At 39.8% G+C, this 25,546-nt stretch overlaps 1 protein-coding gene across 5 annotated transcripts in view; it reads right to left on the bottom strand.

Moving 5' to 3' along the window:
• Window positions 1-897: 897 nt before the first annotated feature.
• The window catches only part of LOC103389551 (microtubule-associated protein tau), a 40,089-nt gene continuing 15,440 nt past the window's right edge, over window positions 898-25,546 (bottom strand). The window contains exons 2-17 of one of the 5 annotated variants that reach the window (XM_017038861.2): window positions 24,447-24,520; window positions 19,292-19,354; window positions 13,782-13,946; window positions 13,296-13,370; window positions 8,768-10,873; window positions 8,483-8,668; window positions 7,934-8,068; window positions 7,264-7,319; window positions 6,576-6,617; window positions 6,364-6,478; window positions 4,626-4,915; window positions 3,335-3,427; window positions 3,037-3,129; window positions 2,442-2,523; window positions 2,243-2,355; window positions 898-2,165 (exon numbers count right to left, since the gene is read on the bottom strand). In XM_017038861.2, the coding sequence (XP_016894350.1) occupies window positions 1,959-2,165; window positions 2,243-2,355; window positions 2,442-2,523; window positions 3,037-3,129; window positions 3,335-3,427; window positions 4,626-4,915; window positions 6,364-6,478; window positions 6,576-6,617; window positions 7,264-7,319; window positions 7,934-8,068; window positions 8,483-8,668; window positions 8,768-10,873; window positions 13,296-13,370; window positions 13,782-13,908 (3,720 nt within the window). In that variant the 5' untranslated portion in view covers window positions 13,909-13,946; window positions 19,292-19,354; window positions 24,447-24,520 and the 3' untranslated portion in view covers window positions 898-1,958. Of the gene's footprint in view, window positions 2,166-2,242; window positions 2,356-2,441; window positions 2,524-3,036; window positions 3,130-3,334; window positions 3,428-4,625; window positions 4,916-6,363; window positions 6,479-6,575; window positions 6,618-7,263; window positions 7,320-7,933; window positions 8,069-8,482; window positions 8,669-8,767; window positions 10,874-11,907; window positions 12,115-13,295; window positions 13,371-13,781; window positions 13,947-19,291; window positions 19,355-24,446; window positions 24,521-25,546 lie in introns of all 5 variants that reach the window. The other 4 variants (XM_025062370.1, XM_025062369.1, XM_025062371.1 and 1 more) reach the window with 4 other exon arrangements.

The raw sequence follows: 25,546 nt of genomic DNA, 5'->3' as shown, positions 1-25,546 counted from the left end.
TAATTGATCATCGTTAAAGCCACAGTCTCCAGCTGTGTGCTGATGTCTTCGTGTTTGTCATGTAGAACAAGACTGATTTCACTCTCTTACATCTGGATGTTTTTATTTTTATGGCGTCATTTTCCCTTTCCCTTCGCCATCTGCCAATTCAATATCAACAGGTTATATAATCCAACACTACATCTATTGCCTGATGTCACACAGAAATAAGGCGAAGGTGTTGTTACACCATGGACTAACAAATCAAATCAAAACAAAAGTTTAAGAGAATGTCACCAAGTGGAGTTCTGTGCTAACAGCTTATAGAAATTAATAAAAGTTAATAAAAGACAAATTATAAATTAAGGAGAAAACACCACAGTCTATCTTCAAGAAATCTTAAGAAAGACAGTTTTGACCTATCTAAATTATAAGGTTTTACCTCAGAACCTAACCTCTGAGGTAAAACATTGAGTTGGTTCGAAAATCTTTTTTTTAAAGATTTCTTAAATATAGACTTGGTGTAAAGTCCAATGGTTGATTCAAAACTTCAGAAATGTGTCTTTTATGACCTAATCCAGAATAAACATGTCAGACGGGTCTTCATTCAGATGAAGAATCGGACAGAAGGCAGAGTCTTGTTATCTGTTATCTAACATATTAAAGTACTATATTCAAGTCAGATTTTTTTTTAATTTAATCTGTCAGTAATACTGCTGTCAGATTGTAAAGATTTTCTGTCGTTTCAGAATTCAGAAAGTTTGGAATTCTGGTGACAGATGGATGAATGAATGAAAATTGTGTTAAAGAATCCTGTTAAATTCAGACTTGAGTTAGAAAAGACAAACATTTTTCAATAAAACAGAAAGGAAGAAAAAAGATGATGTCATGGGTTTTATAAAAACACCAGCAGGCATCCAGTTTTTATTTCCTTTATTTTCCTTTATTTCTGTCGTCATCCTGTAGGAGCATTTGTCAGTCAACATGACAGCAGTGCACACATCTACATGGTCTTTAAATACACTTTACACAGGGAAGAGCAGAGGGGGCACAGAGGGAAACACAGCAGGAGGAGGAGAAATGCTACAACCTCTGATCTTTTTTTTAAATGAACAACTGCAGGTTGACGGTCGTCCACTGTAAAAATGCACAAATGGTGGGAATCAGAGCAGGAGAGACTCAGACCTTCACACATGAACACTTGTCATATTTGAGTTGCCATGCCAGCACAACAGCAGTGTCATAGCCTGAAAGAACCACAAAGCTAATGTAAAAACATATTAGAAAAAAGAGCAGCTTATGTTTGTTTTACTTTTTGCAGAGAAGAAAAAGAAGTAGATTTTTTGGAAAAGTAGCCATTTAGCCTTTTTTAAGTGCTAAGTAGCCAGTGCAGCCACAGCGAACATACAGGAACATCAACCACTTCCACTATATTGACATATATATATATATTTTGAAAGGAAAACGATAATAAAACACAGTTCCGCCCAACAACCAGCACATACAGATATCAAACAACAAACAACCCCCCCCAAAAAAATATTGTCTTCAAACTGAAAATGAAACATTTTCGCAAACATGCTCATCAGCCCTTCTACACAGACATATCTTTAAGACCTAGATTTAGCATCTTATAGTCGGGCGACATCTTCCAATCAGTACCTTGTAAATTCAGAATGCTCAAATGCACACCTAAAAACATTCACAAAAAACAAGAGGAATGTAAAGAGCAAAACTCTAGGAAATTCAACTGTACAATCTTTAAAACCATCGTAGTTTCCTTTTTTGCAGCTCAGTGTGTGGTCTAGCTAAAAGAAAGCAAAAGTTCATGTTTTAGGGACTAAAACAGGGATAAAAAAGGGAAGGAATGTGGATTAATCTAAAAACAGTGACATTTTTCAAATCCTGTTGGCCGTGTGAGGAAGGGTCGGGCAAATGTAGGGGACAACACTGGATGATAATGGGTTTTGTTTCCAAGCTCATAAGCCTTGTTTAGCCAGGGCAGCAGTGACGTCCTGGGCCAGTGTGGAGAGATGTGGGGACTCCACATTGATGCTGCCCGCGGATGATCGTTGAGGAGATGTGCCCCCCGTCTCATACCCAGGTGTGTGGGTGATGATGATTTCGGCACCGTGGTCAACACGAGCTTTGGCCTGCTCTCTGAAGCTCAGCTTGTGGCTTTCAATCTGTCAATAAAAGACAAGTTAACACCAGAGTTTGGTTTCTGTCTCAAGAGCATAGCATTTCTTCCAGTGTTTTATACCATGACATTCCCTCCTCCTGGGGTGTGCCTGGTGTTGTCCAAGGAGTGGATCTTGGCCTGGGCTTTTTCTTTGAAGTCCAATTTGACATTTTCAATTTGAACATTGCCTCCACCTAGGAAAAGCAGAGCAGACAAACAAGAGAGAAAGGGTGTCAAATCTAAAAATCTTTCTTCAAATGTACCATAATCTGAGCGTTACCTGGTCTGTGGTTGACGTTGGACATTGATCCACATTTGGCGGTGATGTGGCTCAGGTCTACTTTCTTATTCTGGATTTGAACCTGGATTATTGACGAGAGACATTCAGCAAGACAGGTTACAATTCTTTTTTGTTTTTTAAATCAATGCAATATTTTAACTGTCATTGTGATTACTTACAAATGAAGGAGTGTCCATGGTAAACACAGACATGTGCAAATTAATAATTATTCTCCTGCATGCAAGGTAAAATGAGCTTCTACTCAAACCAACACAAATATTCAAGTTTCAATATTCTCTCTTCACCCAAAACTTCCAGCTGAGATACACACTGAAGGTTTCAAACTGTCATTATTGTTTTAGGTTGAAGCAACCTTTAAGAAATGAATTGTCAGATTTAGAAAGTTTGACAGCATAACACATCCTTTTCTCGTTTTCTTTCTAGTCCAGTTTCTTTAAGACTGGGAAATTACCCTATGTCCATGATGTCAGTAATAGACAAACCAGTCTTAACCAAAATTAAATCTCTAAAGCTACTAGTGTAATTCACATGAAGACAAGGAGCCAAAAGGAGTTTCCTGCAGAAACCCACTCACATTTCCTCCTCCTGCTGAGTGATAGATCTTGTCCAGGGAGCCACATTTGGCCTGGACATGGCTAAAGTCCAGCTTCACGCTCGGAATCATGACCTTGGAGTAAAAGAAAGTTATTTATTGTTGTACACACAGAAACAGCCAAGATGGTGAGAGTGAGAGTAGTAAGAGCTTGGATGATTTAAAAAAAAATCAGCTGATCAAGACCGACAACAGATAAATAACAGGAAGTTTACTGCCGCAGGTTTTCCTTTTTTTTATGCATGAATGGAAGGACAGAAGGACCAAAGAAAAGACATACGTTGCCTCCTTTAGGCGAGTGCTTCAAATTATCCATGGAGCGACACTTGGATTGAACATGACTGAAGTCCAGCTTCTCACTTAAAATTTGAACCTAAAACAAAATCAAAAGATTATAAGATATGAAGCATGTTTGACTCAGTGTAGACCCTTTGACCTCTGCTGTTTAGCAGATTTATATCAGTGTTTTACAATTAAATACGTTAAAAGATTATTTCATGTCCTGTGATGAATCAAAGACACAGTAAATGAAATAGCTGCAACAACATAAAAGAAACCTCCAGGGCTACTCGGTGTTCTATTTAAGGTTAAGTATGCAATGTTTTTCATGAACTATAATATGTGTTAAAACTGGATATTTTAGTAGTTCAGTCTGATTGTTTTGACAGATATGGCCCATGTGCGCTCTTTATAATATCAGGGCAATTTGTCCCAGAGTTTGAAGGGCGGAGTTAAAATGGCTAACTTTAGTTTGCTCACATCTGCTCCAAAGTCATGCATAATTCAGTCCGATTAAAACGTTTTTCACTTTGTCTTATTTACACCCTCAGAGAATGGGATACTTTGCACAGTGGTGATGAATTAACTCATCACTGTGTTTAGTACTTAATGCTAATGAAAACTGACCTGTGTGATTATACTGTACATCATTACGACATCAACCGAAACAATAACTGTCAGATTGAGCCTGAAAACAAGAATGTCCCCTTTTGACTGGTAATAAGAAAAGTCAAAGCCAAAGAGAGGAGAAAACAACAGGAGTGCGATATCATTTTGTTAGTTACCTCTTATTTAGGATATAATCCCACGACACTTTGTTTATACTGCAGCTACTACTAAATCTATATTAAACACAAGATTCATTTTTGTAGTTCATTTCTTAACAGTTTGAATCCATTATTCAACAATTTCTCCTTTGAGATCAATAAAGTATTTCTGGTTTCCATCACTGAGCAGAAATAAAGAAGAGAAGTTTAATGGTGTGTGTCCTGCCAACAAATTGGTAGAATTGTGAAATACAGTATAATTTTACAGTTTCCTTGTGGCAGAAATATTTAAAGCTTATATTTTAAACTTTAAAATGAAAAACAAATAAAAGAGATTGCAATAAATGCAGTGCCCTGGACAACTTTATAACTAATACATTATAAAAAAATAATATTATTATCAAATAATATTCAAAATTTAATTTTTGTAAATTCCGCTACCTTTAATGTTGCTTTGGTGAAATGTATTAATCCAGTCAGAATTATTTAAATTCTTTAGAAAACGTCTCTTCGCAGTTCCCATACCTGTCCACCTTTTGGCTGATGCCTTAGATTGGAGGTGGAGCCGATCTTGGACTTGACATTTGTCAGGTCAGGTAAAGGCTGATTGAGAACCTTGAGCTGTCGCTGTGCAGATGATGGCGACTTTGGTGGGGTTCGGATCACAGCGATCTTCTTCTCCTGGAGTACGCTGAAGGACTTGGGTGTGTGGCTTCCCGGGGTGCGTGAGCCGGGGGAACGGCAGGCGTAACTGGGTGGAGTACCAGGTGTGGAGGCGCCGCTGCGGACCGATCGAGAACGTGCCAGGTCTGTACCTGGAGGACAGAAGAGTTTAGATGAGTATAGAAAGATAAAAATAATTGAAAGGGGCCTAGAGAATCTTCGTCCCGGAGCAGGAGAAGAAAAGTCAGGCATGGTCGCTTCAGACATGCTGAGAGAAAAGAGGAGAAACACAGACACACTGATGGACTAACACCGATGATGAAGACAATGACGGTGATAATGACATCTACACATGGAGTGCTGAACCCTGCATTTAGTCTTACATAACTAAACTAAATAAGGCCACATCAAACAGGAATATATGTGTGGTAAAAGCAAACACAGGCAGCTGCTGGGATACAGCTGCCAGACAAGGAACAAACCTGTCGTTACTGGTCCCAGCTGTTCACACAGATAAGGAATATTTAGCCTTAACAAAGCCACTAACAACCTCAAGTCAGCTGACAGCCATGTTTAAAGGTGAGTGAGGCTGTTTATGTACAGAACATATACTGTGGAGATGTACTTTGGTACACAACAGTGTATGTTCTGATACGAGCAAGTGCGAATGACGGAGTAAAAAGAAAAGAAATCACCACTCTCTGAATTAAATATGAGATGTACTTGTTAATTGTTTTACACCAAGGTATCTAGTATCTACTGTGGATGTGGTGTAATTAGGGAACTGATAAAGACACAGTATTGATTTATTTTGGAGTCTGACGACAAGGTACAGGCAGGTCGACCTGCAGTAGTACTAACAGTCAAGTACTCTCAATCCTCCAGTTACCGTTTGTAACCCAAAAAAGGAATTGATTTTAGGACATTAATAGATTATTTTCAGCCTATCTCCTGGCTTCATCTGTTTCTTCTTCTTTGAGGTTTTTAGTGCAGCTTGTTTCATTTCTGCCACATTCAGGGTTTATTTTCAACTGGTAAACATTTCCACACATAAAGGCCTGATCTTTAAAGACAACATTCATACATTTGGTCAAATATCAATACGACTTAAAATAATTGTAATAAATAGTTTTTCTCTAATGACAGGGAAAACAAACAACTACCAGTATGAAAAATGAAGAAGAACATGTCATGTCAATGGATGATGACGATATAGAGGAGTCCAGCGTCCTGGTGTGGATGTCACTAAAGGAACTACTAGATGTTGCTGAAGAGGGTCTTACTGGGGCTACAGGGTGGTCTACCTGTCATACTAGGGGCTCTTCTGGATCTGCAGTCTGCTCTGGTGTCAGTACGGATCGCTTTAGGAAAGAGAGGGAGCCAAAGAATAGGGGGTCGGAGATAAAGTGGGTGTGGAGCATTTGTTAGAATAGAGCAGGGCATTGTGTATGTTTTATTATAATTAAATGATAAAAAGTTATTTTATTATCATTTTCAATTTATCATATAGGAACATTGTTATTGTCAATACTAGGGCAGTTTTGCAAAGGAATGTACAGTATGTAGATTGTATTTTGAATGTATTTCGGTGTAATCTTACAGCTTGGCCTGGAGGGGGTGCCATCGTCTTGCTCAGCAGCAGGGATGTGGCGCGTTAGAGACTTGGCCGGTCTGGGGAGAGACGATCTCTTCTCTGGACTGCGGTACGCTCTCTCCTGAATTATAACACACAAACAAAGACTTTTTTACCTTGCATCGTAATGACTATTTCCCACTTTCAGTTCATCCAATTTGCCTTTTCTACACCCTGACCTGCAGAACTGAACTGCCATGTAGTGCAGTTCTGGAGGGGCTCTGGGTCACGTGATGTTATCATGGTTAACAGGCAGGACAGATGAGATGCAGGTGAGACAGAAATAAGAAACAAGATGGAGAAGTGAAGTTAGATCAAACAAAATGATGATGGAATACATGTCATTAACTGTCACAATGAAGAAAATAAATAAAAACATTAAATAAAAAAACTACACACAAAAATGTACACATAAAATTATGAAAATATGTATTAATAAAGTAGCAATTAACTATTACATTCATTTCATATGCTGTTTTGTCCTTAAATGTTTTTAATATAGGTTCCTATAGGTTCTCTTCTTTGAACGTTCATTAGCATTTCATGTTGCTGCAAACATTTAGCATTACTTGTGTCATTTGACAGCACTGAATAAGAAAATATTAAATCAATTGTAGTAGTATTTGATAAGACCAATCTCTAGTTGTGAATGAATACATTGTAATTTATAGCGTATTGTAAATGACTAGCCATTGGGTATCCTTATATAATTCAGTGTTAAAGAATGTTTGGATTTCTGTCTAACTGTCTAACTGTTTTATGTAGTTACAATGATATAGTAAAAAGCTAGAGAGGAGGGGAAATACAGCACAGTTGGTTGAATGAACGTGGTGATATAAATGTACAGTAATAGATGATGGGACTTACAGTGGGCCGTTCCCTAGACTGGTGAGCGACACTGAGAGGCTGATGACTTTCCATTCCTGTGAAGATAACAGCAGCCTGTCTTTAATAATAAATACGAACCAGCAGGGGGAGACATCCGCATGCGCGAGCACCCAAAGCAAGCATACACACTATACCAAAGACTCACGTCATGTAAAATAAAATCACATTTTCATAAAACATAGTTGGTGCATGAACGCTCTCTTGCAGCAGACACTTCCTGAGGACGGACCTGACCATCACACATCAACTGATTGAAGCCAGCTTTTCAACAAGCCATCACTGAATTAAAAACAAACAAACCAAAAAAACAAACAAAAACACACTCACAAGCTACAACATCAGTGAAAAAAGAAAAGAGAAGAATCAAAGGCAAACCAAAAAAAGATATATTAAAAACAAAAAGATAAAAAATTGATGTGATTACATATTGAAAAAAAGAAAAGAAAAGAAAAGTGTTATAGACAATGAGTCAGCTGCACATGTTATATTTGCCAGCTACATCGTTCCTGCAATGATCCTCCGGAGCCATCAATAGAGAGAGTCCATGCTTTTTTTCTCCCTGGTCTTAGTGATTTTCAGACATTCAATTATGATGACATGAGGCTCAACTCTCTCTATCCAAGGCACTGATTCCCATGAAGGTTTTCACCTGTTGCCTTGCGTCTAGCAGAGCCATGAAGCAGAGCAGGCCTAGGATGTCTGGCTGCCGCTTTGGCTACGCTCTTTCGAGATGGGGAACGACTTTGGAGGACTGACACCTTATTTTGATCAACCCTCCTAATGCCTATTGGCAAAAAGGAGAGACATTGTTATCCTGGCATTTGGTTTCTTAGTCAAAAGAAAAATGGGTGTTTGTTTGTTGTTTTTTACCACATAGATTTACCAGCAAAGTCACCAAGTAAATAACTAATTCAATGCAATGTATGCTAAGTTATACGACTTGTTGCATCTACAGGCTCACTATTACACAATAAACTAAAAATGTTATGCAACAACGACAAGTCCCTTATGAGACACTGCTCAGTAACTGTAAATGTTACTGAGGTGACAGTTATACATTTAATTAAATGTAACAAAAACAGTTTATGCTCTCGTACAATAAAGTTAAAAAATCACCCAATCTCTCCTTGACATAAAGGTATGACAGTAAACCTGCTCAATGCAGTTCTGAGCTAAACATAACTTCACATATTGAGACCTTTTTTCTTCTTCATCTCCTCTCTTGGTCCTCTGCGGGACACTTTGCTCTCAGTGGCACCAGGTCGGCTCCTTCCTCTGCCAGGTGCCCGTTTAGTGGGTCTGTCCACCACCACAGGCGCAGTGGTAGAGCTCTGGGTGTGAGGAAGGGCCTCGATTTTTTCAGTCACAATACTTATGTCCTCGTCTGCAGTGGAGAGGAATCAAAGAGCACTATTTCTCCAACTGAATTAAACAGATATGTTTCAGAATTTGGTAAAATTGATCATTTTAGAAAATCGAGTACCTTGTGAGTCTATCCAACCACTGTCAGTGTCTACGGTGGAGACTTGTGTGGTGGTTTCATCATCTTTTCCCTCTTCTAGTTCTTTTCTCTCTTTAGGGGGAACATTTTCAAACCCTTTTTTATCTTGATCTCCTACATCTGCTTTCTGTTGTAGGTTGTGGTCGCAACAAGGAGACAAGTGAGAACAATCTTTTGCGATCTCCTCACAATTACCCTCCTCACGGTCTTTAAACACCTGTGCATCTGCTGACAACAACACCTCTTCTAACTTTGCTTTTTCTTTTTTAACTTCCGTCAGACATGTTTTTAGGAGAACAGGTTCCTCAGTTTCCTCCATTATTTCTTGCGGTTCCTCAGCAATCTCAATGTCATCATCATACTCAGCTTCTTCTTCTACTTGTGCCTGTGGTATAACAATAATTTTGGAGGGTGTCAGTGGTTTTGCTGATCCCTTGTCCTCCCATAACTGGATCTTGGCCTCATTACCCGATTCCTGAACAGCCATAGAGGTGGCTTGAACTGCTGTTTCTTCTTGTCTTGCAGGTTTTTCACTGTCATTTTGATGATTGCCATGAGATGGAATTCCTTGGTCTTCACACATTTTCTCTGGTCCTGCTTTGACCTCTACAGAGAAATGTTCGCTTTCTTTCTTGATAGTATCTTTGCTTTCTGAAAGTGGTCCAGCAAGCGACTTAGGTGTAGTAGGAGAAGGGAGACCCGTGCTTCCAGTTTCTGTTGGGGTAAAAGTGAAAGCGTTGTCTGGTGGGATAGGGGAGGCCTCTCTAGATGGATCTTTTTCAATATCGACCTCAGGGATTGGTTGGATCTTTATATCCCCGGGCAAGCCGCTGAGTCTGTCTTTGGAAGAAGTCACTGGGATTTTTAGACGGTCAGGTTTAACTCCACTTGTTACAGCCTTTTCAAGCTTGAGGGACGTTTTAACTGGGGAAGTTTTTGCTCTGTGACATATCTCTGAAACTGTTTCTTTGTAATCATGTTCTTGCATCTCACTGGGGGTACTTTCAACATCTGCTACCCCAAGGTTCTCCTTTACTCCACTCTCAATAGGAAGAAAATGTTGGTTTGGAGAATTTCCAGGACTGGGTACATCTGCAGGAGAAGGCATTGGCCCTAAATATTCATTAAATGCACAGTAGCTCAAATCCTCTGAAGGACTTCCCCTACCCACTTTTTTTGAAGTGGGATCCCCCAAAGAGAGTTTGGCCAAAGAACTGCTAACAAGGGATACATTTGTGGGCACCGATTTACGTCTAATGGAGTCAGTTTCTCTTCTCCCCGGTGGCAGCTGATGCAGAGCTCCAGCCAGGTCCAACATCTCAGAGAGGCAACTGATGTTCTCAAAACTACAGCTGTGCTGGTCAGACAGTTTAGGTGATTCCACTTTAGCAGGTTGATCATCCGGTGACTCAGGGAAGGTTGGAGTAATGCAAAGAGCTGGAGGACAACTGGATTCATCAGTCTCTGAAAAATGTGTTAAAGGATAGACCTCAGAATCATCAAAACTTCCACTGATTGGTACCAAACTCTCAGGTGGGATTATGGGCTTTTCCTTTAGTGGTGGTCCAACTGAGGGTCCAATATTAATGTTCAAGGAAAGGCTTCTCTGCTCTGTAGACATTTTGACTTTCATTTGGTCCTGTCCTTCTTCAGAATGCCCAGTTGTCTTTGTTTCTGCTGTTGTGCTGAGTTCATAGTAGCTCTGACTTTCATGTGATACTTCTTCAGCAGTTTCTGTTGACGTCTCAAAGTAGGAAGCCACTCCTTGACTTGGTTCTGTGATTATTTCTGATGTTTCCTTGAGCTGCTCATACATTTCTGGATTTTGGTTGTTGGTCACCTGCACTGTAATATCACTTCTATCATCTTTATCAACTACCGTGGTGTTCTCCGTGCTCTCAGTCACAGAACATTCAGATTGCCCTTGTGAAGACTGGTCAGGTTGTTTTCCATTGTCATTTTTGCCCTTTGAAGAAGAGTCTTGAAAATCATCCACCTCCCTGTCATGTCGTGGAGAATCCTGAGGTTTTTCATCTTTCATAGCAGGCTCACAGAACGCCTGACCAAAACAGTCTTCATCCAGCTGGGCTGTGAGATTGGAACGATACCGTAGAACTTTTTGTGTCGGAGGTCATGTTAGCTAAAAGCTGTGCGAGTAGCATCCACAAAAGCTAGCTAACACAGTCAAGCCGAGGCCGTCTGCACATAGAGCTGAGCTGCATGGTAGCTCTGCATCAGGCAAAACACACAGCACAGTGTATTTTGTGGCAGGCCACAACAGCACAGAGGGAATCACACATGCGTGCAGGACTGGAATGAAAGGATGAGTTGCGTGACTTTACAGATACATTGAATTCCTATTGTAATACAACGAATGGAGAAAATGCTAGCAGGAACTCCTACAAATATGTAGATGAGGAAAATTTTAAGAAATTGTTTGGTTACACAGTTTTACTATAAGGTAAGGACGTCCAATGGTGGTGAAATTTAGGGATAATATTATCAACAATAGGAAAACAGAGTGAGTGTGTTTAGTTTTAGTGAAATGTACTGAACAGTGAGGAGTGACTCACGCACAAAAACAAAAAAAATAAAATTAAATAACATCCAAATTAATTAACATCCATATACAGAGTAGGTGGTTTTACGTACAAACTTCCTCACACACAGTTTTCCAACAAAACCCACATAAAAGTTCAAAGATCTTATTTACAGTTACTTATGCATATTATACTGTTATCAACAATTTTAAGAATGACATTTGCATTTGCATTTGCAATGTAGCTGGCAATAACAGAAGTGCACAACTGATCAACCTGAATGTGGTTGATCCAGTTTGACTATGTCACACCAGCAAAAAAGCCAATGGTGATGTTTTACATGAAAAGCAAAAAACAAAACGCAGTGGTGAGTTGTTTTTCCTTACATACATCTACTTTGGGAAAATAAGCAGAAGCTTGAGAACTTAAATACAACAAAGCGGAAAAAAAAAGGTTGTAGCAAAGCGGAAAGTCTTTGTGCTTAATAACAGAGCAGAGGAGGATCATGCAGAGTAGATAATTAACAGTTGCACTCTGAATAAGTGTCCTCACTCACACAGAGCTCAATATCAAACCACACACCTTTTTGTGTCAGGCTGTGATCACTTTCATGGCTCCCTCCATTAAGGACCTCAGGTGTCTGGGCTTCCTGGCAGCCCAAAACCTGGGGATCAGTTAAATCATCTGTCTGCTCTAGGAGCATGTCTCCTGGCTGCTCATGTGCCACTCCTTCTGGGTAACTACTGCACTCTTCCTCCTCATCCTCATCACCAACCTTTATTGTATTTTCTTTAAGCAGGAGAACACATGGAGAACACACACACAGATGAGCCATGGATGACAACAATACTAACATCTCATGGAGTGAAATACACTTTCATGTCTGATGGAGATGGACGGGATGCAATCAAAAACAGTCTAAATAAATATTTAAAAACATTGAGTTGGTAGGAAATATTTAAGGATCAACTGAATATTCGTCCACTGAAATTCTTCGCCCGGAGAAAATATCCAGGTCATGACATTAATATTAATTCATGCAATTGCAATGCCTTGATTTTAGTGAGGTCATAGACATAAATACAATGGTACTAATAATTGACAGAATATTGTCTTTCCTTGTTTCAGTCTTGGTTTCCTCATTTTCGGTTTTGCTGAAATATTTAATTATGGTGAAAAAATGCTACATTATATCAATAATGGGTTAGGGTTAGGGTTGACTTAACCCTAACCCTAGGTTGACTTAACCCTAAGCCTAGGTTGACTTAACCCTAACCCTAGGTTGACTTAGGGTTACTTTAACATCTATTTTAATTTAACAATACAATATTCTACATAAATAAATAATAAAATTAAGCAAATAAGAAAAGGAAGGCCTAAAAAAAAAGATTATAATTAAGCATCAAGTGACCAATCTTACTGGTTGATGCCAAAATAACTCCCAAATATCAATAATATATGTTGGAAATGTACAGAGGTATGTCACTCAAAAATGGGTGCAAAAAACAGTTTTGGTTTTTACTGTGTTTTGCTAAGGAGTCCATCCTTCATTTTACTCTAAATAGGATTATTTAAAAAAAGTAAATTCAACATTATAATGTAATGAACTAACTTTGTAGATTGCCGGTTACTACATACAATATGAAAACAGAAAAGACAGTTGTGAGGGCTAAAAAGAACACAAAGTGCTAACAAAGAAGGTGAGTTGAGGTAAATGAGGAAAACAAATGTTGGAATGAGGGGCTCCAGTGGCTTGTCAGGTGAGAGAAAGGGGAAGTATGCTATGTGTGAGAAGAATGTACTGTATAGTGAACATTTTTGTCTTTAAAAGGAAAAAAGAGGAGGAAGAGGCTGCAGTATTCCTAATGAAAATCTTTTTTCCTGATACTTTTGATTCCATACACACTTTCATGCTGGAAGGCTCTGGTGAGGTTACAAGTATATATGAGTCTGTGTGTGTGTTTGTGTACCTTGTGCCACAGGCCCAATCTGGCCAGCGGAGGGAGAGGGGGGAGGGGAGGGAGGCAGATTGGCTGAGTCATCCACTGTGAAAAGCAGAGAGAGAAGGAGAGAGACACGGGGAGAGACAAAACAAGGATGGAAGGAAGGAAATGAAATATGAATCACCTGAACCTCATCTCTGTGGGCGTCACACTTTAAGATTTAACATAATGTTTATATTTATTTGGTAAACCAATTTCCTGAGCAACGAACGCAAGGTATGATGGAATATCGCAGTAATGTCAGAGCATATTGTTCTCTTTCACCTCTGATTCAAATGTGAAAGTGTTTGTACGATCCACTGCCTTTTAGGATTTGTCAACCAACTTAAAACAACCACCTCTTCAGCCATCTGGTGGTGTGTGTGTGTGTGTCACTGTATGGGCTCTCCAAAAATGACACTGCGACCCAGTGAACCATGCAGACACACACCTCAGCCAAGCTCCTGTGCATACCTATTGTTCCAGGATGTGCAGCTGCACCACCATGGTATCCGTTCTGCTTGTAGCCAGAGCTGTAGCCCGAGTAGCCGTTCTCGCCGTTAGAGGCCCAGTGCTCGTCTGGCTGCCGACCGTCTGCCATTCCTGCCTGCAGGGAATGCTGGGACAGAGATGGGTCACCTGTTGAAGACAGTGAAGATGACCATAAGTTTAGAAAATTTCAAGTTATTCCTTAATAAAAACGTTGGACAAAAAATGTTTGTACCACAGCTGACAGTTTTTCAACAATTTAGTGAAAACAAAAAATTAATTAAAAAACTAAAATAGTTAATAACAGCTCAAGGCAAACTGCAAATGTTTTTAGGATAACTAAATCTCATTAATTTAGATAACTTAGAAGGTAAAAAGAGTTTTGAAATAAAACACAAGACCAAAAAAACATGTTAAGGTTTCTATGTAGGCAGATCCAGGTAAACGCAGAAAGATAAAGTAGTGAACTTCACAAATCAGCCACTAGAGGGGATGAAACAACCACGCAGCTTCCCCCGTTCTTGCTGAGTTGAAGCCTCTTTGTCTCGGCGTCCATGTGGTATGACAGAAGGTGATGTTAACGACACACTGTATCTACTCTTCACTATCAGCTCTGGTCACATTTCACTGCTGTGTCACCTGTGGAATCATGTAGTGTGCAAAGGCACGGCACAGTACAGTACAGTACAGTGCAGTGCAGTAATACTAAAATGTCATACACAATTATACATAGAATGTGGACACACACGTCATGTCCTCCCTTCAGTAATATAGGATGTTACCATGGTAACTAGAACAGGTTTCATTGGGGGTTCTGGCAGATGAGTTTGACAGCACAGCCTCATTCAGACAAAACACACACACACACACACATACACACCTAGACACATTAATTCTGCTATTGATGCAGAGCAGGCCCTTACATTCACACTTCATTATACAAGCCCCTCAAAAATCACAAGACAGGAAGGAAAAAATATATTTTGAAATAGGTAAAGGGCCTCAAAATACACAAAATACTCAAAATTTGATAAACTGGTTATAATCTTACTTAAAAATATAAATTATATATATTTAAAATAAAATGCATTCTTAAAAACCTCCACATCTCTCTGGAAATGACTTAAATGCATCATTTACACGTTTCCACATCAGCTCTTTATCTCTTTTTTCTTCTGCTGAGCGTATTTTCTCCTTTATCATTCCATTTCACTAATTTAATTTAAATATAAACCAATGAGAGAATAGAGTGCACTTGCTGTGGGTGAGACATCCCCACCCTTCCTCTCCCACTCCACCACTCAGGTCTCTCTCCCCTCCTTCCATTTTCCTGCAGCTCTGCCTGGCGACTGTCTCACACTGATGTTGGCTAATGTTTACTGCAGTCGACTAAAGGACAAAGAGCCAACATTCCTCGCACTGTAAATCTCACAAGTCTTTTTTTCCAGCGCTATCAAAGGAGGAACATGGTCCAAAGCTGGATTGTCCTCCAGCTGGTTCAGAATTGGGGGAAAATTATCCATGGTTTCGCCTGCTGACGTGACAAGAACAAAGAGTCCTAAAGCTGCAGGGAAAACCACAGGAGGATCACTGATTTGGTGACAAAAAGCTACAAATCATCCATCAAACCTATTCTGGAACTTTCACACTAATACAGTACATTTTTCTGATGTCTCACGCCACACACACAAACGACTTTGCTGTCTACCTAGCCCCGCCCTTTCATCCCCGTGCAGTAAATGAGATCCAACATTGCACTCTTTCATCGCTTCCTTTTAGCTTTTCATCACTCCTATTGTGTTCAGAGAAAGTGGGATAAATGGACATGTTCCTAGACAAAACAATGCCTATGAGGCATTAAGGCTTAAAAAGTCTCATTCTGCACTGCAGTCTGCATTTTTTCCCACACTCTCAAGAGAGGGTCAGTGCAGGGTCAGCCCGCAATTTAACTTGTGGCTGTTTGAGAAAGTTAAGCTAAATATTATTTTTTTGAGAGAGAAAATCCAGTTGTAGACAAGGACTTATCTGTAGAGTAACGTAAACAGGCACAACACTGATATGCAGACCCAGCTCTATTTAGGCCGGCTCCTGGTATTATAGATCACAAACACTGCATATACGTATATATAATAGGATATCATCAGGCTCCTATATATGTATATATATAAATAAATAAATATATATATATATATAGAGAGAGAGAGAGAGAGAGAGAGCGAGAGAGAGAGAGAGAGAGAGAGCTGTGGGCAGGTGCTGCTATCCAGCATTACCTAAGACGTCACTGGCTTCACTCTGCCTTTGGTTGGTTACTTTAGAACCTCAGGTAGCTGACCTAATTGGCTCAGGATGTGAACTGGAACACGTGCATCAACATAAACAGTGACAGACACAGCTGTAAGTGGGGAGCTACAGCCAGCTTTTCTCCATGGCAGTGTAGGTGTCATGGATGTTACTTTAGTTTTCCTCTATGTGCCTTGTTTAGAGCTTAGGTTACGTGCACATTGACTTCTCTGTTTTACTGCATGCAGCACTACAAATATAGATGATGTTGCTGCAGACATGACAGCCAGGTCAGTCTTTATAACGGAATTATACAATGTGACTGACTAGGAAGCAACAAGAAACACCACAAATTGATGGCATCTAACGTGCTGTGTTGCATTGCACACAATCTCCAATAAAAATGCAGTTAAAATAATGTTAAGTAGATTTAAGTTATGATCTACCGTTCCTTTTTTTTTCTAGTCAAGTCAACATAAGCACGTAGATCTATACAATATAGAAAACATATACATGAGTAGGTATTAGACTGATGTCAGTATCAGAAGATACCCTACGTTACAGGATTAACATGGGCAATCAGACATGTCCAGGTTTAGTGCTCCAAGCTGTGGCCTGGGGCACCTTTTTTCTTCTGTCAGGCCCTTCTCATTATTAATCTGCCCTCCCGTTTCTCCCAGTGTGCAGCAAACATCCCCCGCCCCTTACACCAGTCCCTTCCCAATCTGGGTCAGCCATCATGCCTCTGTGGATTGCCACTCACATCGGAATGTCCCCATCGATTTAGGAGGGAGGACAGGGTCTCTCTCAGCCTTAATCCTGTGTGTGTGAGCAGCGGAGTGTATTTACATATGGGGATTCATTCACCAACTCAACATATGATAAAATATATCCTTATCACAAAACATGATGCTGTTTTGATCACCTGAACATTATTGAATATTTAATCATGTGTTTTTATTTTAGAGATAAAGATAATAAGATTGTTTCTGCTCTCTCCTAAATATCCAGCTTCCTGGTTCACTCCAAATGTACTGTATGTTAGATATCATCATCACAGTATTTGGAAATTCAATTTACCAGAAAACATTTTCCAGTAAAACACGCTCTGTCTGGACATGTCAAATTAAAGAAGGTATCTGTTTTTCTTCAGTACAGCAAATCAATGTCAGGCTACTTATTTTGATGTTTTTACATCAAACTGCTGTTCTACTCCAGCAAAGAAGAACATCAATAACAGAACAGCAATAAAAAACCCCGAGTCCTTCAGATTTACTGGTAAATTAAACCTTGTAAATTCTGTGTTACCATATTTTTTACTCTCCAAAAGTTGTAAAAAAAGGGTTGGCAGATGGATTATGTTTTAGACTGAACAGAAGCCTGGAGTTTACAGTAAGACAGCAGGAGTGCTGTGACCTGTAATTAACACAGAATCCAGTGGATTCCTCCTCTTCTCCCTCTCCCTGTCCTCCTTCACAGAAAAGCAGATTATGTTTTGTTGACTCAGCAGGATGTGTGGGAGCTGCCAGTCAAGTGTGAACGAACACCAGCGAAATGATCGCAATAAAACCTGCTGCGCAGATGCAGGCATTTATGCTTAAACAGTACATGATGATTGTGCACAAAGAGAGAGAAGGTATTTCACTGTACACACAGTTTAAAAGATGAACTGGACTGACAAAAAGCCCTGACTGACTGAGAAACCACTGGAATAACTCTAACTTGACTGAAATAAATCTTGAAAGACTGCCCTCTGTTGATCAGCATAGAGTTTACACAGTTGTATATTTGGAGTATTTTGGTATCTGTTTTTTTTTAATTTAGTAAAATATTTTTTAATACTGCATTTAAATACAAAAGTAAACATTACATGTACATAAATGTTGTATTAATTAAAATGTGTACATTAAAGACTAATTATAAATAGTAAAACTGGCCTCATCATTCAGTCTTTGTACAGTAATTAAAAAAGAAGTCAGAGGTTTTTTTTAAACATATAATAATGATCTTTTCACTCTGAATGATATTAACCAATCCTCTTTATTCTTTACAGTTATTTCAAGGTTGAATTAATGTCAAACAAAAATAACTGCTGCATCATTTTCCTTCGTCTTTTCCTCCAATAACACTGCACTGGTAGATGTCTCCTGGCACACATCAGCCCTGCCCCAGATATGATGTCATTGTTCCCATGGTGACACAATTATGTGAGAGATAAAAGCGAGGGCTGGGCTGGTGGTGGTCAGGAGGATGGACGATGCTGGCTGCAGAGCCACAGAAATAGGTCATTAGATCCTGCTGGTTCTGCCCCCCTGGGGTGGGTCTGATAGAAAAAAGGGGCAAAGCCATTTAAATGATCAATAAAGTGATGGCTGGTTGTTTGTTGTGCTGTTAAGGTCATTGGTCATTTCTGGCTGCGTGTGATTTAACAACTGCTGAGTTACTGCAGTTGGCATCACCATGTTAAAAATGTTGCTGCAACAGTGATTAAAAGCAGTGACACTTCTATACAGTCTTTTTCTCGGCTCCCTCCACAGGACTCATCATCCCAGCCAACCCATACTCTTCACATTCGTTCATAGCAGAGATCCACCCCAGCCCACGGCCATCCACACCAACACACAGACAGGCGGCAGACGTGAGTAAACACCCACAATTTGAACCACATCACACCCTTAAACTGCCAGACCCTTCAAATGTATCCACAGCCCCATAACTCACAGGCACTCAGGAAACACATTGTTAACACAGACTAAATTTAGGCACCCACAAGAAAAAAACTTTTACCCACGAAAATCTACATTTAGTCGTTGGAGTAGTTGGAGTTGGAGTTGGAGTAGAGTAGTAGTTTGTGACCAAACGACGGCAGAAATATCTCATGTGAAATCGTACCCCCAACTGTTGGCTCTAATCCCTCTCCACATGTTGGCGGTCGTGTTGGAAACCCCTCCCATCTTCTCACAGACATTCACAAAGAGTGAGGCTAATCCTCTGGCTTCAGCATCTGACTCCCAAGTCTCAATTAGTCACGGTGAAAGTGAGTGGGAAATGTCACGAGAGGCTGTGAGTTGAAGTGGACTGTCCATCTGGCTACAGGGCAGGTTTCAATGTTTTGCTTTAAGTTCTACAAGTGCGACAGGAATTCCTGCTCTTTATAGGGCACCACATGGAGTAGGTTCTTTTAATCCACGTCTGGATTCTCTTCAGGGCCTTACCTGAATTGAGGACTTGTCTTCAAAGGTCGATAAAACAGGTGAGCGTTGAGTGTCAGCACAGACCTGCAGGGCAGATGACAGAAGGGCAACATGTGAGGGTAAGTCAAAGAAACTTAAACTTAACGTTTCAATCCTGCTGAGCATCAGCTGGAGCAACACATCAGCCAACATATACAGTAGGCTTTAAATACCTCACTGAAATATTATTACCTATAGATTGATAGACCTACAGACCTTTTCAACCCTTTTAAAACAAATTTCTGAGTTGTTGTTTGATGACAGACTAGAAGACTGTGTGACAGCGGACACTGAGTCAGAGCACAGGCCAGTGACATTCTTGCTGTCAGGCAACAACACTAACCGTCACACCATTGTGCTAACCTCAACGTCACTGTTCTGCCTCTCTGTCAAAACCAGGGAAGGTTTAATCACTGATAATCGACAAACAGCCAGTTGGAAAAAACAAGAGTGGAAATGAACCAAAAGTTCACCGTCACAATAGTCGGTAGTCTGTCACAGTCAGCCTTTGTAGGGTGACAACACTGAAGAACACAACGAGTGTCCCGAACATAATTTTCTATCTTTTAATAAAAAGCTAAGAAAACTCCCAGGTATTGTGTGAGAACAAGAGAGGAAAAAAAGAACGATAATGATCTACAACAGTGATATTTTCCATAAACAAAGGATTAGAAGTGAACACGTTCCATTTGTTCCAAATGGACAGACTCCACCGAGGAGCTGTTTTTAAGATTTGTTAAATTCCTGGATTAGTCCACTGGGGCTGAGTCAGTAGATGAGATGAGGCTCAAAGGCAAGCATGAAGAAAGACAAATGTGCAGATTTGCTCTGCTTCTGGGACCGTGAGGAGTTCGAACACAGAGCATCCTGTTAACATTAAACCAGTGTGAAAGAAACGGGGGGGGGGGGGGGGGGAGTTGAAAGAGGGAGATGGACTCAGATTCTCCAAACAGGAAAAAGAGTGATTTATAGCAGAGGCCTGTAAAAAAAAGGAAGAGGGAAATAGAATTGACATAGCAGGAAGGACAAGCTCTTCAAGACGTCCTTAAAAATTAACTACAGTTTACAACGTGTCGGGAGTGTATTTATAGCACCGTTAAAGATGTCCACCATCTTTAAACACCTTGCCTGATCTCATTATATATTTATAAGATACTTATTGTCTTATATTCACTCATAAAACCCACGGTATGGACACATCAACTATTACTTTTTTCTTAAAATGTTTACTTTGGCATGGCTATTTTCAATAATATCATATTGTGTCTACTTTTACACAGAGGGAGTTGCTAAATGTAGATAGAAAAGTGAAAAGAAGTTAAAACAACAAATACAACATTATAATCCTAGAGCAATAAAATGTCTTACGGACTGACATGGCACAGCTGTTCAGCCTTAACAAGAAGAGAGGACATTTGCAGGGTTAAAATCTACACTGTAAGCCAATGTTTTGAAGGACTCCCCACTCCTTATTTATCACCATTAAGTATCTAAAACATGTCCAAATATCTTATCTCCAAACCAATTAATTTAACCTCCATGTAGGGTTAGACAAATAAGGCAAGTATTTGGAAAAAGAGAGGAAACAAGGTGGTGACGAGGAAAACCAGACTCAAGTCAGAACCCGATCTCAGTCACAGATTTAACTCAATCTTTTAACTTTTTTTACCTTATTCCTTTCTACCTTAAATGTTATATACTTGTTGTGACTATAGTCTAGTTCAGAAATTGTAATTTTGTATGCTCTGGTATAAAATGCCACAAATAGCCTGGTTGTCTGGTTATGTTTCTTTAACTTTGTACATGGATGTGATGTTTAAGTTCTTGATCTGTAAAAGCAGTTGATCTGTGGAGTTAACATGTGTCCAAATGTTGCAGCAGTTCTCTTATAACTTGTCATTTTCATTGTCCCCCTGTTCCTCCTTAAACCAAACCACCACCACCCCTCCTCCCCCACCCCCCAGGTCCCTCATCTATAATTCAGACAGACAGCCGCCCACTCCCCACAGACAAAAACAAACATGCACACCCTGAGGACAGTGCACGCACACACAAACACACCTCTGTCCATCCACCACATAAAAGGGGGAGAGTTATTCACCAGAGTTATATTTTTTTATTCACCAGTCTCAGCTTCTGTCAAACATTCACATGGCAGAGAAAACATCAACTATTTAGAAGATGCAACTTTGTTGCTGCCAAAGCACCAGTGCCTGTTGTGGCTGAGTATATGTTCAAAACTTTGTAACCACAGTCTCCATATGGACTAATTCTATCCAAATTTTTTTTACTGTCTGTTTATGTCAAGCTATTAATAACCTGAATCTCATACTGAGTTGGCTCCATCACAAACTTTGAAACTAAAGATTTGAATATAGAAAATACAAGTTGACAGTGCCGTTAGAAAGTGTGAAATCTTTTTGTTCTAATTGAGATTCTTTTTTCAGGAGGTACACCATGCCGTCACACCCACTTCATTGTCTTTTTATTCTGTTCTAATACACTGTATCTGCCCCATGGTTCACCTCATATGTGTCACTGCTTTGCCAACCAGTCCCTATCCCAGGGGGTCAAACTCATTTTGGGTTCAGGGGCCTCATTCAGCCTGATTAGATGTCAAGAGGGCCAAACAAGTACAATCATAGCATAATTACCTACAAATAACAATAAGTCCATGTTTTTCTCCTTTGTTTTCATGCAAATAAGTACAAGGTTATTACAAAAACTTCATATTTAATGAAATAAAATTTGACAAAACATCACGAACATGAGCTGTTTGTGCATTCTTTCACTTTCAAAATTCATCAAGTGGGCCAGATTGAACCCTCCTGCAGGCCAGTTTTGGCCCGCGTGCCGTATGTTTGACACCCATGCGTTATGCCAAAGAATAGCCAGCAGTTTTCTCTCAATGTCAAAGGTAGCCTGACCTCTACTGTGGGATCTTTTTTTTGCTTTAGTTTGTACTGTTCATTTGAATGTATGAGAACGAATAAGACAGAAGGTGAAGTGAGTTTTGCAACAATACCCTCCTGTATCTGTGCAATTCTGCAACGCCTACATTGCAACCGTCTTTGCAGACAAATGAGAATCAGAAACGACGCTGACTTCTGAATAATGTTCGACTCTCCCACTGGTTTTTGCAACAACGAACAAAACCGACAAAACTACAAACTTAAACTTAGGGCACTTTGTTAGACATGTACTGTAGGAGGGACAAAGTCAAAGTGGACAAAGACAGGATGACTAACGACATTAGGTCGCATTTGTGACCTCAAGAAGAACGACCGGCAGAAGTTTTGACTCCTGGTCCATGTCCTCCTTTGTGTTTAATCCAAAGTTGGTTCTCAGAAAAGTTCAAGTCCAGCTTCCCTGAAGCTACCCAGTAACCATGAAGGGGAGACATGTCCAGAGGAAGGGAGAGAACGGGTGAGTGGGGGCCACCGCTGTGGATTTGACAAACATGTTTGCCCTGGGATCGATGTTTATACATACTCGTATTTTAACCACTTATGTTTATTCACAAAATATGCATTACCTTGCAATGATGTCATCCAATGTAAGGGTAGAAGTAAGGTTTACTCTGGCACTTCATTTTTGGATTATTTTGTACTTATGCAAGCAGTAAATGCAAACAACACACTGCGGCTTTGGCTCAGTGTTTAACCTCAGAAGAGTAAAAACCAATATCGTAGCCTGTGTTGTACTTTCATTTTGGTCCCAGTAATACAAGCTTGACTCCACACTGCTCCTGACATGATGGACCCTGTTGTCATGACAGTAACTGCCCTGAATGGCAACGGCACACATTCTGCCACATGACATTTCCCGCGGCACTTTTTCCACCCACACACTTTTGAGAGGCACTCAATTTGGCACAGGGACTCACTTTTGGGTCATGGCTTTTGACTTAGAAAGGACTAGAAAAGGAATCAAATCTATTAGAATACAGGGTATAAAGTGGGCGATGAGCTGATTTAGTTAACTGATAATTCTACTTTTATTTTTACTTCTACTAAAGAATATAAAAACACAATTAAAAATGTTCTGCCTCCTGTGTTGCCTCTGCCTGTGGCACTTTGATGGAACCATGGTTTGAGTGGTTAAAAAACAAAAACAAAGAAAAGTACGCAAAACTTTGAAGAGCACCGGGTCGCTGGTCTGATTGCACCGCCACCATGACCAACCTATTATATAACAATTAAAAAATCCATTATGATTGGTTAGATATTTCATATTGATTTATCATTTGGCCCTAAGTTTCCTCTATGATTGATCAATAATAGGGAGGACAAATAGTGGGGACAACACAGGGAGTCAGGAATCTGAGAGTAGAAAAACTGATAATGCATCTACAATCAGTCCAATATGGTATTTCATCACTTCAGCAGCACCTTACCATACAACAAAACCCATCCATCGTCTCCCCAACAACTTCTGCAAAGCCATCAGCACACTGTTGACTGACAGCTGACGGACAAAGCTATGTGTGTTTTGCAGTCTCCCTACTCTTGGTTGTCCCTCCTACAGAGAAACCACCAACGATCTGTCGGTTAGGAATCCCTAACTGCCATCGGCCGCATGCCATCACAACCTCAAGCTCCAAATATGAGCATAACCGCCACTATTTTAAATTCTGTCATTTTTTTTTGTTTTCCAGTGACCACGGTTTAACGTTTTATAGACATCTTTGTAAACAGACATAGAGACACAGACATAGAGCGACTGTATGCTGTGGGTGAACTGTGCTGTCTCACTGCTCCAATAATCCACCATGTCTAGACAAGGTACGCCACAGGGGCTAAAGGTCAGCTAAACAATGAAAGGACCCCAGATTTATTACATTTGTCGTATCCGACGACTGCTTCAGTAGATCTCTGGGATATTAGAAAAATCAACAAGATTAGAGCTAAGATTTTACCTGGCTCAGTAAAACGCATCTCTGCAGTTCCTATTAAGCTAGACATTTACAATAAACAACATTCCTACATGTTTTACAGCTCAGTGAGGTATGTATGTGTACTACTGGTACACATACTAAAAGGGGAAACATAAAACATCAAAGTAATTAAACACATAACTTCTTTAATAGTTGTAATACAGGTGGAGGTTCAAAGGTTAAGAGAATATAACATCTGACCTGTTGTGGTGAGGAAGATGAGTTTCTAAGGATGTGGGAGTTGGTGATGATGGAGCTGGTTTTGGCGTTGGTTCCTGCAGAGACAGAAAAAACAACAAAATATTAAACGACTCATATGGTTAAATAGTAGACTTTTTTGGCTAAACTTGCAAACTGCTGCAGTTTGTGAGCATGTATGTGTGTGTGTTCACTGTGTGTGTGCGTGTGCATGTGATTATTTATAATTCATTCGTGTTGGAGTGGATGTGATACTGATCCAACTCCCCTGGGAATAGATTTCTGAGATGAAAGTGGATCTAGGAAATTTCCAGAAGCTTATCTTATTCCTTTGCTGTGTGTTTACTTATTTTATCTCTAAAATGTTTTCCACAAAAAGACTTGTCTAATGTCTACAGAAATGAGGAGCACAACTCAACCCCTGCTGAATAATTACTCTGCCCCGGTGCTCATTTGAAGGCACAGGCCAGTGCAGCAGTAGTAGTGAAACAATGGAGAAAGAGGGAGGATGTTGGGGTGAGGAGAGGAATAAAACTAGACAAGAAGAAAAAAACAGTTGCATTAAAATCCTAATTCCCTGATAAACACACTTACTTGTACTAGCTCACAGCTGTCTGTCACAGTACCACGAGAGGTGACATGAATAAATGAAATATTAGCTACAGAAACCATTTATATTCATGAGTAAATATTAGTCAGGTGTAAGGCAGATAAATAAATATCTTAGAAAATGCACGTAATATTTTTTAAATTGTTGCATGATCATTCTTAAATATATATATTGTACTATATTGATCCCAATTTGAAAATTTGAAAAATCAAACCCAGGACTCTCTGCTCTCAGCTGCCAAGGAAGGCATGCTAACCGCTACACTATGGAAGCTACATTACAACAGTAACATTATGTGGAGACATTTAGGTTTAAGCTTTTAAAGGCTGCTCTTGGTATTTGGATTAAGTTTTTTTGGGGGGTGGGAGCTGTCTTGTAGGCTTGTCTACAAGAAAACACAAAAACAAGTTTTTGTTTTGGGTCAAGGAGGGAAGTGTTTAATGCTAGTAGAAAAGATGAGAGAAAACTACAGAAACACTGACGTCATCCTGGA

Source organism: Cynoglossus semilaevis, chromosome 14 (assembly GCF_000523025.1).
Source record: "Cynoglossus semilaevis isolate Cse_v1.0 chromosome 14, Cse_v1.0, whole genome shotgun sequence".
Lineage (NCBI taxonomy): Eukaryota > Metazoa > Chordata > Actinopteri > Pleuronectiformes > Cynoglossidae > Cynoglossus > Cynoglossus semilaevis.
This window is presented reverse-complemented; position numbering and strand designations above follow the sequence as displayed.